Consider the following 12,977-nt stretch of genomic DNA (forward strand, 5'->3'; position numbering starts at 1 on the left):
ACTGGGGATTGATGCTGTACTTTTATCAAGAACTTCTCTTTACATGTAAAACCCACCTGATCTTCGATATTGTGCATCTTCCATGCAGTGTGATACTGCATTGGGCAATATCCCTTTTGGGTTTATTACATATGTGTATAATATATACACAGATAAAAAAATATCATTTGCAAATAATATTTGGAATGTGAAAGACACAAAATGTAAACATTTTATTTGGCAGTTGTTTCAAACAGGTGAATAAATAAATGGAAAAGTACATCTTAATAGTCTTTATAGCAACAGAATGCAGTTGCACACATATTTACATATTGTGGATGCAAAGAACAGTTAATTTGATTTCTTTTTGTTAAAAAATGCAACTTCCAACACCACTAGACTTGACAATTAAAGATGAAGATACTAGTAATACTTTGTTCTAGCAATCTCAACTTTTAAAGGCATTCATTTGGAAGTAAGATAAGAGAGTCATCATGCATTTAGTTCATTTTGTCCACTTATGGCAGAAAGTCTGATGTAATCTCAGAATTATGAGTGTCATGCACTTAAGTCAACTCTGACATGTTTATAAATCAATGTAGTTCCCTTAAAACTTGAAGCAAAGAGAAAATCGTATTTATCGATGGAGACATGTATGAAAGATCTCGGCGCCTGTACGTTTAATTCTTGAAACTTCACAAATTTTGCCTTTTCAGCATCCCAATAATAGACTTGAGTGAAAGAATAATCACTTCCAAGAATGGCATATTGATAATTACTTATCTGAAGCGGCTGGAATACCATTGACCCTCGGGATGGCATCCTTTGTAAATCCAGAAATGCCGAACCACCCCATTTCATTACTTTAGAGTCCCCAATAAATCTTGTTAAACAAATGTATACATCCTCTTTCACTTTGAAATGTTTCACTGCATATGCATCTTCCATATCTTGGATATCAAAACGCTTAACAAATTCATTTGTTCCTTTGTTCCATTGATATATTACAGGTCTTTGGGAACTACTTGACAGAATTAAATGTGGTTTGCCAGATATTTCAAGAAACTCCACATCAGTATCTCTGTACCACGCGTGCAGAGACTGATGGGAATAAAATCCATTCCCATTCCATTTGTAAACCGTGGTGAAACCAGCCTTTGAACTGTCTGCAACAACAAAATACCAGTCTTCAGCAATCCTGAAAGTTTCAATGTCATTGGGTTTTCGGATTTTAAGGATTTCAATATCTTGAATTTTTATAAACTTATTAGCAAAAATATCTCTTTTATATATGTGGGAGCCTCCAAACAGCTGTGCGACAATGACATACAGCTGCCTTTCAATAACTATAGGTTTACACACGACAGTTGAAGTACCTATAAAAAGAAAAGTAAAAGACGGGGTTAGCACCACTTTCTGGATCAGCTGCTGTAATGCTGTTTGTCGAGTAGTGTTTATACCTGTAATGTTGTCATAATTCCTGAACATCACTTCTACGTGGTCCCATTCAAGAAAGATGCATTTTCCAGTAAAAGGCTGAGCGATAACCACGTGTTCATCATTCATGTATGAGAAAGTATCTACTGACAGAGACTGGTATGGCAGGGACTGATAAACCACAAACTCTGCAAAAGTGCACAAAACATATGATAATTACAGAGATACTTTCCATACCGTGCTGAAAAAACAACTGCTTAACAGATCCAGTTTATTACAAATTACACTATTTCATCACTAGTCCAGTTTTCCTGATATGGAACACTGTGACTTGCTTATCAATCTTTCTCTGTTAAAGGAGGTGCTGGTTTATGTCCCAGTTCTCCAGATTCTTATATAACCTATAACAGTTTGAGCAGAAGCTGCAGTAGAAGACCCCACTCCCAAATGATTCATGTCAGACATACACCTGCACAGAATTCGGTTGATTTTAGTGGAAGTTCCATCCAGTGTGCAGACTTCCTGTAAAAACAGACCCTAGAATAAAAAACTATATATAGCTTTGACTTTAATTTAACAAGATTAAATAATTTGAAGCACATTACCTGTAATAATGCAATCAAATTCTTTGGGAGACAGGCTGTTGATTTTGCGTTTCTTATATTCTGGTGGACTTTCACAGTAAATGTCTTCAACTGTTGCATTGGTGCTGCCCAGCCATTCCACTAACCACTTCAGTTTGCAGTCACAATTAAATGCATTGCCTCTAAGATCTCTGCAAAAAATAAATCATGCACTGAAAATAAGTGGTCAGCTGATGTATTCCTCCTTGCAGGAAAAAAAAAATTGGGGTCTTGTTAAATATGTGCCATCTTGCTTACTCTCAATTGATGCCTTCCTGGCTTAATTTGCCCTGACACATACCAGAACCCACCAGATTTATTTATATTAAGGCAATCAATGATAACTTAACTTGAAAATCAGAAGGAATTTATTGATTTCCCCAAGTTTTCAGGTACAAAAAAGCCTAACAAATGCCTGGCCCCATATTGTGAGAGGTTGTTTCCTTTAGATTATCCTTTCTCAGTAAGAGCATTCTAGATAATAAAACTAGAATTAATGTAACCTGACAGCCAGCCAACCAGTATTTGCTGTCTCCTTTAGATATATCCATTTAGGGCTTTAGGAGACACAAGCAAGAGTTCTGGTTAAGTCTTCTACAGCTGTCTTCAGTCAGATTTCAGATTGTATGTACTGGAAGGGGCAAGCACCAGAACCAGACTGTGTAACCACCTGGCCACGATCAGTCATGCTGGGTAATCCTAACAGGTACCCTAACCACCTCCACATCTAACTACTGCAGCTCTACAATATGAAGTCAGCCTACCTTGATAATACAGGGAGCAGGCAAAGGATGTTCTGTGCTTATTAGCCCAAATCAAGTGAACCAGAATTTTTTGTGTTGTAAACAGGACATATTTCAGTGAAACAACTGTAGGATTTATCTGTTTATCTATATATTGTGGGTTTACTGGTATTTAAGTTATATATTTAAATAAGTTCATGTTTTGGTTTAGTTTAAATTAGATTTAGTACAAGATAAGACACATGCTTTTATGATAAAAGATAGCCTTCCCAGAAATTATTTGCATATAGAAATGTTACTCCATTAAGTATCTTCCACCCTCCTGTCATGCCATGCTCTCTCATACATCCCTAAGGATACTTCCTTCTTATTCATTAAGTCTTAATGAACATGCAGCTGTCTTACATAACTACTAACAATATTACTTATCTTCATAGCCAGTGGAATATGAAAAACTAAAGCAAATGATCAACAGCAGTAGACTAACCCCAAGCCTACCCATATTGGGTAGTCTCTACCCAGTACTAAGATCCCATTACTGGCTATTGGTTTAAATGAATGGCTTACTCAGAATGTCATCTAATTTTTAGTATAATTAATGAATGAATTAATTGTTTTCTTACACATTTGTTAAAGAATCCAAGCCATTGAATATGTCTTTTGGAAGCGACTGGAGATTATTATTCGCGAGACTCCTGTAAAAGAAGACACTTCAGTGTCAATGCTAGTTCATTAAATTACACAGCTCTGCAAAGCATAACACTGTGTGGGGTTTTTTTTCTTAAGGTAAAGAACGCTGGTATTCTCCAGCACTTAGTTCTACAAGACTGCTTTTAAGAATAGCTCATTTACTTTGTGACTTCTTCCCCTAAAATGCCACGCTTCCTGCTGCTTTCTCATTCTTCAGCAGCCTTGCCACATCTACAATACTTCACTTAGCAGAGTAAAAAATGCAATCACCTCTGGTGTTTTGCCAATACTGTTATTTTAAAACAGTTAGCCATGACTGGACCTACTGATGTTTCCTTATGAGATACCAATACATAGTGCTCATATTACTATGATTTCCCCACTTTCTTGTATCTCTTCTGGAAGGAAAAGCTTCGTTTCACCCCTTTGGACTTAGGCTTAGCTCATAATTTTTGGAAATAGTAATCGACAATAAATTGCTGGTCAGCATGAATTTTTTTCCTGGAACATGCTTGTATGTGTCTGTGTATGACACTGGCAAAAACCTGCTGTTAATTCCCAATTTTTATCGTTGGGAAAATTTATTTAAATTGAGTGAGTATTCTGGCTAGTAAAAGTGAGCAGGCTTTGAACAAGCAATAAATTACATTTCAGTCAGACACATCTGTGTGAGTCCACCAAAGGTCTGTGTCACTGAGGGCATGACAGGAAAAAAAGAACGTTGTAGGGTACAGCTTATGTCTCTTGATTAAATAAATATTTCTTATTTCTGAGAATAAATGAAAATGTAAAGAAATCATTCTAGTTTAAGATCTCAGTTAGAATCTGTAGCTATTAATACTTAGAACCTCTTCTGTTTTCACTTGTAAATGTAAAAGTTACTTATTAACTACAATTTCTCTAGCCAACAAAGCCACCTAGGCATATACTTAAATTCAAGAACAGGTTCAGATGTACTGCCTCATGAGGCCTGCTGCCTCATTTAAAATTAAGTGTTTGCCTTATCAGGAATAGTAAATACAGGATGATGCCATTAGCCCATTTTGACCTCACTGCTTCCAAAGTACATCTGATTGTAACACTGTTTGGTGTATGTATCACGTGCTTCACTTATGCTCAAGAGTAATTCTTTAGCAGTCAGGTAACTCATATGGATAAAGCCAAGTAGACTTGCAAGCTGAGGCAGGTTTAATGCCCTATATATTATTTCTATATATTATTATACAGAAAACTAAAAGGAGTTATGTACTTTGAAGCAGCAGTACTGCCACGTGAATATAACTGGCAGAAAAATTTACCCAAGGGTTACACATTTGCCAATTTTTGCACAAAAATTATGCATTTTATACTCTATTGATAAAAAGCATACTTATATGTTAGAAAACATTAGCTTGCTTAGATGGTGCTGTATGTGGTATTTGGTTTCTAATAAGAGATTACAGGTTGAATCAAACATGCAGTTAAACTTCTGGTTGTAGTTCTGAAAGAAATGGAATCAAAGTTATATATTGTGCATAGGAATTATTCTCCAATCCTAATGGTAAGATTTTGGCATTAAATTAGTAAAAATAAATGCTACTTGTCTTTTTCTGTTCTTAAATGTACTCTGACTAGAAAATACACTGTGTTGCACAATGATAAATATTAGATAGCTCTGATTTACAAGAGGGATACACTATAATTATCAAAGTTAATTGCATTCTAAAAACACAAGTGTTTGGATAGCTTACTGCATTGCAAAAGTTATGTTGTGAAAAGGAAGTGAACAGAATAAATAGAACAAAGTTCATCCTCTCTAACTTCATGGAACTCATCTGTATGCTTATTTACTACGATTCTTTTTAATGTATTTCATGTACACAAGTATTCTGCTTAGATGAGAATTGCCTCAGGGTGCCAAATGATTATTCTTCATATGTATGTGCAATTTCCCCCAAAGGGCGGGAGTGGTTCTGCAGGCAGATTAAACTAGTCACATTCTGTGGTTAATGGACCTGCCTTGGTAGTTATTTTCTGCACATTTCTCATTGTCTTCGTGAATAGCTCTGCATGCGCAATAGCAGCATGATGCACAAATCCATGTCCCAAAAATGTGCACGCAACCACAGGCGAACCACAGTGCCTCCTCAAATGTGGTTCCATCCCTTGCATTTGTTTTTTCTCTTATGAAACTGACAAAGGATCCACAGAAACCAACGAGAGATGGCAAGATGTTACTCTTGGACTGTATGCTCTGTGGAGAAGAAACTGTGCCTTCCTCTATGTTAGAAAAGCAATTTGCTCACTGGCAGCAGGAGCTACTAAATAAGTAAATGAATATGATAAATAATGTACTGGACTCATTTGTGCATATGGAGCTATTCATGTGCATAAATATTTAGAAAATAGGGTCCCGGTTACCAGTCCTTATCCAATTATTTTCCTTTTTTAGCAAAACTATAATTATACCTATACCTCCAATAAGGGTTTTTACAGCATGTGCACAGACTGTTTAGGTACCTTTTTCCCCTTTCTCTCTCCTCTTCCTCATACCTAGAGCCATTCTGTAAGTAACTTCAGCTACAACAGTAGTCACAGTAGGTTTGGCTTCAGCCAGCTGTGACTCCTATCTGTTCTAACCAAAAAGGGAAGACTAAAGTGTTTTATGGTACATTTACTATGTGGTGAAGGATGTGGTGAATTGCAATTCAACTATTATGTTTATGCATTAACTATTTAAAATGGAACCTTTGCTTTGTCTCCTGTGTCAAAATATAGGAAAGAAAAAAGTTAAATGACCCTGTTTTAAACCCTTCTTGGAGGTTATTGTGTTAAAGCCAAAAGGTCAAAATCCACTCCTCTGCCAATACACTCCCCCAACCCCCTCCCACCCCTTGTCAGGATATATGCTTCAGAATGCAAATGTGCAGAGCTTGCTATAAACTCCATATCAGGAACACCCCAAATGTTTTTGCCTCCCTCTGTTTCAATATTTTTGTAAATTTTGTTTTCTTACATTATGCATTGTATTTCCAATCCATTTATTGCTTCCTAAATACAATTATTGCTAAAAGATAAACTTAATGTAGGATAAGAGACAAAAGCCTGCCTGAAAACTGTCCTGCTAGCTCAGAGTGGAAGGATGCTACTCCTGTGTTTGCAGTAAAACGTTGCAGGTATTTGTTGCCAGTGTGCATTTCACCCACTGAGCACAGCGTGAGAAACGCCTGTGCTGGTATGAGCATGGCAAGTGTTGCTCCTAACAAACAGCCACTTTAGCATCCAGAGTGCCTTTGACTAATTTCTCCTCTCAGCTAATGCAGCAAGGGGAGGGGCTGCAGCATGTCAGAGGGCAAGGGCAAGCCGTGTTCCCAGGAGAGCTGAAAGGCTGAGCAGCAACAGGAGGAATGTTAAGCAGAGATCCTGGTGTCTGCACGTGACAGATCCACATGGGATCCTCTTGCTCCTCCTGCTCCTGCATGACAGGACAAGGCACAGTCCTACGGTTAAGTGGAAGACTTGGGTCTTAGTTATCATGATCTTAGAATTACGACTTAAAGAAGTGGCATAATAAACATGTCTTGTTGCAACTTTTCTATTTAAAATTGTTCTGGGTATGAATTTCCAAACGTCATTTGGTTCAGTTCTGCTGGATGTGATGAGTGGCTGAAGTAGTCACAGGTACAGTGATGACCTGTCCCAGGAATGGCTGTAACATTCTCCTGGATCCATGCCAGGCTGGGGTACCTGGGAAGAGGTGTGTGTTCACCCCTCAGCCTCTGACCACAGTAGCACATCAGAGCTGACCACAGCACCCACCTTCCTCCTCTCCATGTCCCAAACTGGGACTCATCTCATCAGTGCCAAGCTTCCTGACCTATCCTGCTTTCTCCCTGCTCCTTCATGCTCAGCTGGAAATCCCCAGTGCTCTAAGCAGAGAAAGTTGGGGACCTACTGGCAAACATTTATTGTTTGGAAGCTGGTTTGGGTCCTGGCCTACTACACATACCACAGTTTAGATATCTTTGGTGGAAACACAAAGATTAACATTCTAATTAAATGACTATTAATACTTTTTAAACAAATGTGGACAGCTATATATACCAAAATGCAAAAATCAACAACACAGTGGATCAGTCACTATATTAAATATACCGAGTAATATATTCAACCACTTTACTTACAGGTGAATTAAAGATTTCAGTCCTCTGAAAGTATTTCTTGAAATTGACTTAATGCTGTTGTTCTCTATGAACCTGTAACGGGTTGTAAAGTCATTCTGGTCAAAGCAATGCCTGGAACTTGGAAGCCCACCCACTCTATTCAGTAATGCCAGGAAATATATTTTTGTCCACTCACAAATATTCTAGATGAGGAAGGCCCATGAAAGCATCATCACTAATAACATCAAAAGTGTTGGATGTAAACAACCTGCATAAAGAGATGCAAAACAAAAGACCATTAGGTTATAAGCATCTTTAGAAAACAGTCCAGCAAACCACAGCAGGCCAAATTTCCACTGTCTGGTTTCGTGGTTTTGTCTGTGCAAGCACTACAGGTTTGTAAAGCTGATATATGGCATCATAGCCTGGTGTGAAGGGAAGAACTCAGCAACTCATTGCTTTTCCTGCTGGGGCCATCTGATAAAATTCCATTGACTTCTGTGGGATGTAAACGTGGGTTTATCATGCCAGTGAAACAATAGGATTGTACAAGTGCCACTGGAGACATACTTGGGCAACAGTGAAAATGTTCAAGTACTACAGAGGTCTAAATTGTCCTGAAGTGCACTTCCTTTTGGGGACAACATAGGGAAGGTATCCAGCTGGTTAGCCAGACGTCACATTGAATTTGCACTGCTGACAGGCAGGAAAATCTCCTCACTTCACTTACGAGCCAAATCTGTGAGCATATTTGACCTGAAGGTACTGAGAAGTTAGAAGAAAGAAAAGGAAAATCTCTTAATTTAGTCAGTGTTCAAATCAGAAGTATTTTTAAGACCACATTACACTTGCTGGGGACAGCTCTTAGTGTGTTAGATGCATTTTTCATCCATCTAGCAGTAAAAATACCATCTCCACGTCTAATTTTATGTAATTTGTAAGCCTTCAGAGAGAACTAGCATTGATTTCTCCAGCTTTATTTATGCTTATCAGCCATATTTGCATTTGTTAATTTTAATTAAGCTCTGGACCGCCACATCCTTAATGTGGTGAAGGCATTGTCAGGCACAATGAACTCTACCCCAGTGGAACTCTACCATATAGATGCACATCTATATTTTATTCAGTTGGACTTGATGGATAAATAGATTTACACTATGACATCCTTAGGCATTCCGGAATGCAAGATTTCCAAGTATGAATTAATACACTTAATGAGTTAATCTCTTATTTTGAAGGTTGCATTGCAAATAAATTGCAGTTGATTTATTTTCTCACTTGCAGACTGTGCTTTTTCCAGTTTAAATATGTTCCTTTAGCTATATAAAAAATATAGGCAGGAAATCCTTCCTTTTTGTTAGAAACAAGAAATACTTTGCTTTCTTAGAGAAAATAAGTATTTTTGTAAAATCTCTGAACTAGAATACCAATTTAGTAATTTTTCTGACTGCAACTAATTTTACTTTTCTGAAGTGAATTAACTAGATAATTTTTCCATTTCTATGCTTTACCTTCCTTGTAATTTAAAGAATTTAAAGAAGTGGTAACTCTCTAAATAGTATAGCTATTTTTTTGAGATTTTCAGGCTTATAACATGGTGATCTCCTTTTCCCCCCACCTCATACTTCTCTCCAAGGGCTGCATCACATATTTGATGCACAAAGTGTCTTTTCTCCTACTCTTTGACCTCAAACACCTCTGGGGACAGAGGCTGAAGATACTGCACTGAAGATAGGGACTATATTGCTTAGCAGGAACAATACGCTGCTAGCAGGTATGGGTCCTGGTGCAATGACTACCTCCCTTCTTTCCATGGGCTTTCATGTCATCACTTTATATGGGCACTCTCAGCATGTTGCTGATACACAGAGTCACGAGTGCTGGAGATGAGAGCGGGGAGGTTTTCTCTACATTTAGCGAAAACTCTTGCTGGCACTTCACTGTAGCCGTGTAGGTCCTTCGTATTTTTGCTGTCACATGAAGAGCATAGAGCATGCCATCCATACCATTCAAGAAGAAAAGCCCTTGTGAACTCAGACTTTCGAGTAGAATGTAGCACGAGATCATGAATTTTACAGAGATTGTTGTCACTACTACAGTAAAAATAGTAGTAAATAATAATAGCAGCAGATTTATTGCACTCTCAGAAACATGTGACTGGCATTCTGGAGATACCAAGTCACATTTGGACTTTAAAAATGTAATGCTGGAGACTGTTACAGAGAAACACATATAGGCTCCTAAATCTTACTATTGGCTAAATTAAACCTGCCAATATAGCTATAATAATATGAAACTAAAACTCACTGTGATAGTTAATCAACCTGAGTTTTCAATATTCTTATCTCCTTTACTATCTTCTGCCAAAGGTGAAAATTTTTCTTTCCTATGCACTGACTGGAGTATTGACCCCACAGATACAATCCTGCTCCTATGGTCTGTGTTTAAGGAGTCTTTTCCCTTAGATCAGCAGCCTGATCTTCCAAAGATGGCAAGCAGCTCAGCTACCATGTTAGAAATATATCTGGAAAAGTGTTCAGTGCTATTTTTAGAAATTCTAGATAGCAGAAGTAAGTAATCTGTGGGTTGTTTGCACATTTTTAACAGATCTCTCATTGAAGTCCATAATGGAACTAAATCTGCTTTTCTATAGAGTCAGAGCTTTTGTCGCAGCATTGGTTAGCAGCAGCTTAGAACATGCATTTCAGTGAAGTATACAGCAGATCATACAAATCACTACCCTCACTAAAACATCAAAAACCATTGCCAGAGACACACAATGCCACTGTGCCTGGCATTGCAAAGACTTAAAATAAAAAGACTGTGTCTGTCCTACTCCACCCTACCCAATTCTGCTTCCCTGGCAGTGAGATTGCTAAGTGTAGGTGGTGTATTGTAGCCAAGAGAGATGATGTCCTACTCACTCTCTTCAGAGACAAGCTCCACCAATGCTGCTATTTCTTTTTTCTTCTTCCTTTCCTTTCAAAGGCCCATTGCAGGAATTATGTGAAATGTGTCCCTTTTGTGGTCTGCAGCCACCTGGGAAAAGCTTCTGAGGATCAAGCACCATGGAAAAGCATTTAGGTTTCCATAGTAACTGCATTTACCTATTTACTCTGTATCCAAAATTGTACAGTACATCTGCACCTCCTTATCAGCTCCACTTGAGGTAGCAGAGTACAGCTAGGGTCAGGGCTTCAGCAATCAGTGTACCAGCAGTTTAATCCAACGTCCGTAGGGCTCCAATAAATCAACATTACACCTCTGATCATGTCTAGCGTGCACGGGAAGTCAGCCTGGGACAAGTGTCCAATTTGGGCTTTGATCACATCAGGGAGCCCGTCTTGCCGGTTTTCTGAGACAGATCCGGGTGTGTGTCAGGCCAGCAGCACGTAACATAAACAGTGCAGGTTACACCCCCTCTACCTCTGTATAGCTTGCAATTATATAATCGAATGCCCACATTTCTAGGAAAGCCTGCAAAAATCCTATCTAGAAATGCATTTAATATTTAAATATCCCAAAATATTCTCTTCTTGTGTATGTCTCATCATGGTGTTTAATTTTGAAATAACTGCCTAAATTTTTTAATTGAAAGAAAACCTTCATTACTTTTGTGGGGTTTTTTTTTTTTCAAAGAACATGAAACAACAAATAGGGAAAAATCCAGGAGCTATGAAGGCAAAACTCCCACTGAAGTGACTAAACTTCCACAGAAGTCAATGGCAATTTTACATGGAAAAAGACTTTAGGACCTGTCCCACTGCAGCAAAGGGCCTGATCTGAGGGGTTCTGAGCTCACAGATGATAAGAGTTGCAAATGGGCAGCTTTACATTGGAATCAGGCCCCTGGACTGCAGAAAAGAAACATGAATAGTTGTTGCAATGCTCAAGTCCCTACTGTTAATTAAACTATAATGAAGATAACATACATCCTGTCACCAAAAGCTTCAGCATCTAATCATTCAAAGTAGCACTGACAACAGATAGCCTTGCAAAATACTAAGTAGATACACTTTGAAAAAATTAAACATGCACTATCTTTCAAATTGCTAAAAAGTCTGGTATTTTGTCATCTAATGAATCTCCTCTTGCTGTTTCTCATAAAATTAACACTGAGACTCTTTCTAAAATATTTATGTTTACATATACATTCCATAAAAAAAATTGTATCATATAAATATTTCTCACAGAAGCTGCAGAGATGGTGTGAGCAAAAAACTCCCTTCTGGGATTTTAGTAAAAGCAGATCTCACAAAGGATCTGGAAAGAAGAAAAAAACACAACCTTATATTAATGTAGTCTCATATATCCATGGTTATAATACTGATTTGGTCATCACAGAGTAATTTATTTTTCTAAGTAAAAAAAAATAAAAGCCAAGGAAAATGAATGTTACAAGTCTCATGTAGTATAGAGGAAGGTATAAAATGGGATGTGTGCACATACACAGACAGACAGACAGACAGATGAGAGAGATGTTAAAATCAGGATTTAAAGATGCAGCACAATTTTAACACATTAGCTGACAATTCTGAATGCTGGAGGTACTCCCTGCAGCAAGCATCCTTCTGTATGCACTGAAAACGCCACACATCCTAGTTCATTTTAAATCATAAATTAAATAACCAAATGCTTACAGCCCTTACAGTGAGATAACATCAGGCGGAACGCTGCGAGGAATAGATCTGGCATTTTCACATAAAGCATTATCTTTGGTACAAGTACACCAGGCAGGACATTTTGGCTTCACTGGTTTCTTCCCTTCAGTCAGCAAAAGCACAGATAAAAGGCATAAGAAATAAGCAATTCTTCTAAAGGGTCTGCTGGCATTTCCCATTCTTTTGATCCGCTCTCGTTCCAGTCAGTTGAAAGAATATCCCAAAACATGAACAGGGGTTCTTTATTCAGCCATTGGATGTCTTTCTATAAGTCCAAGTCAATATTTGTCTCTGCTTTCCCAACCCTTTTCTTTCTCTTTCACTCTGTTTTTGTAGACAGAAACCTGCAGCTGATCTGTATGTTTCCACTCACTCAGGCAACGTACTGCTCAGAGAAGAGACCTGCGAGGTGCTGTAAGATGGGGAAAATCCAACCGGCTGAAGGAAAGAAAAAAAAAAGGGAAAAAAAAAAAAAAAAGACTTGCATCACCACAAAAACACTGAGCACAACACAGCGTTAGATTGCAAAGTGATGTAACTGAGAAATACACTGCTTTCTGTTTTCACAGGGAGGCCCTTTCCCTGTTACCAAAAATAGTACAGCATTATGTTTTGCTGGTGGGTGGGTGAGTGGGTGTGGGGTGGAGTGTATGTGCGTGGGGGGGGAGAAATCAGTCATCTCTTACTGGATCCCTACAACCT

General features: G+C 38.1%; 1 protein-coding gene across 3 annotated transcripts; it reads right to left on the minus strand.

The window, feature by feature from the left end:
• Positions 1-276: 276 nt before the first annotated feature.
• Positions 277-12,672, minus strand: LGI1 (leucine rich glioma inactivated 1). Of its 3 annotated transcripts, XM_010201499.2 has the most exons (8): positions 12,264-12,672; positions 11,806-11,877; positions 7,811-7,882; positions 7,636-7,707; positions 3,406-3,477; positions 2,022-2,191; positions 1,440-1,604; positions 277-1,355 (listed from the first exon to the last, which is right to left on the minus strand). In XM_010201499.2, exons 1-8 carry the CDS (start codon positions 12,452-12,454, stop codon positions 538-540), a joined length of 1,632 nt encoding a protein of 543 aa, XP_010199801.1. In that variant the 5' UTR covers positions 12,455-12,672; the 3' UTR covers positions 277-537. The 3 variants fall into 3 exon arrangements, with proteins under 3 accessions (XP_010199801.1, XP_061857276.1, XP_061857277.1); XM_062001292.1 differs by lacking the exon at positions 11,806-11,877; XM_062001293.1 differs by lacking the exon at positions 3,406-3,477.
• Positions 12,673-12,977: the final 305 nt, after the last annotated feature.

The sequence above is a fragment of the Colius striatus genome, chromosome 8 (genome assembly GCF_028858725.1).
Source record: "Colius striatus isolate bColStr4 chromosome 8, bColStr4.1.hap1, whole genome shotgun sequence".
In the NCBI taxonomy this organism is placed as follows: Eukaryota; Metazoa; Chordata; class Aves; order Coliiformes; family Coliidae; genus Colius; species Colius striatus.

What these genes read in the sequence shown, in the direction of transcription:
- LGI1 (XM_010201499.2), bottom strand. Translation starts at nt 12,454, where the DNA reads ATGGGAAATGCCAGCAGACCCTTTAGAAGAATTGCTTATTTCTTATGC. An exon ending in CTGAAATCTTTAATTCACCT is followed by an intron (nt 3,478 to 7,635) that starts GTAAGTAAAGTG and finishes CTTCTTTTACAG; the next exon opens with GAGTCTCGCGAATAATAATC. An exon ending in TTGGATTCTTTAACAAATGT is followed by an intron (nt 2,192 to 3,405) that starts GTAAGAAAACAA and finishes TATTTTTTGCAG; the next exon opens with AGATCTTAGAGGCAATGCAT.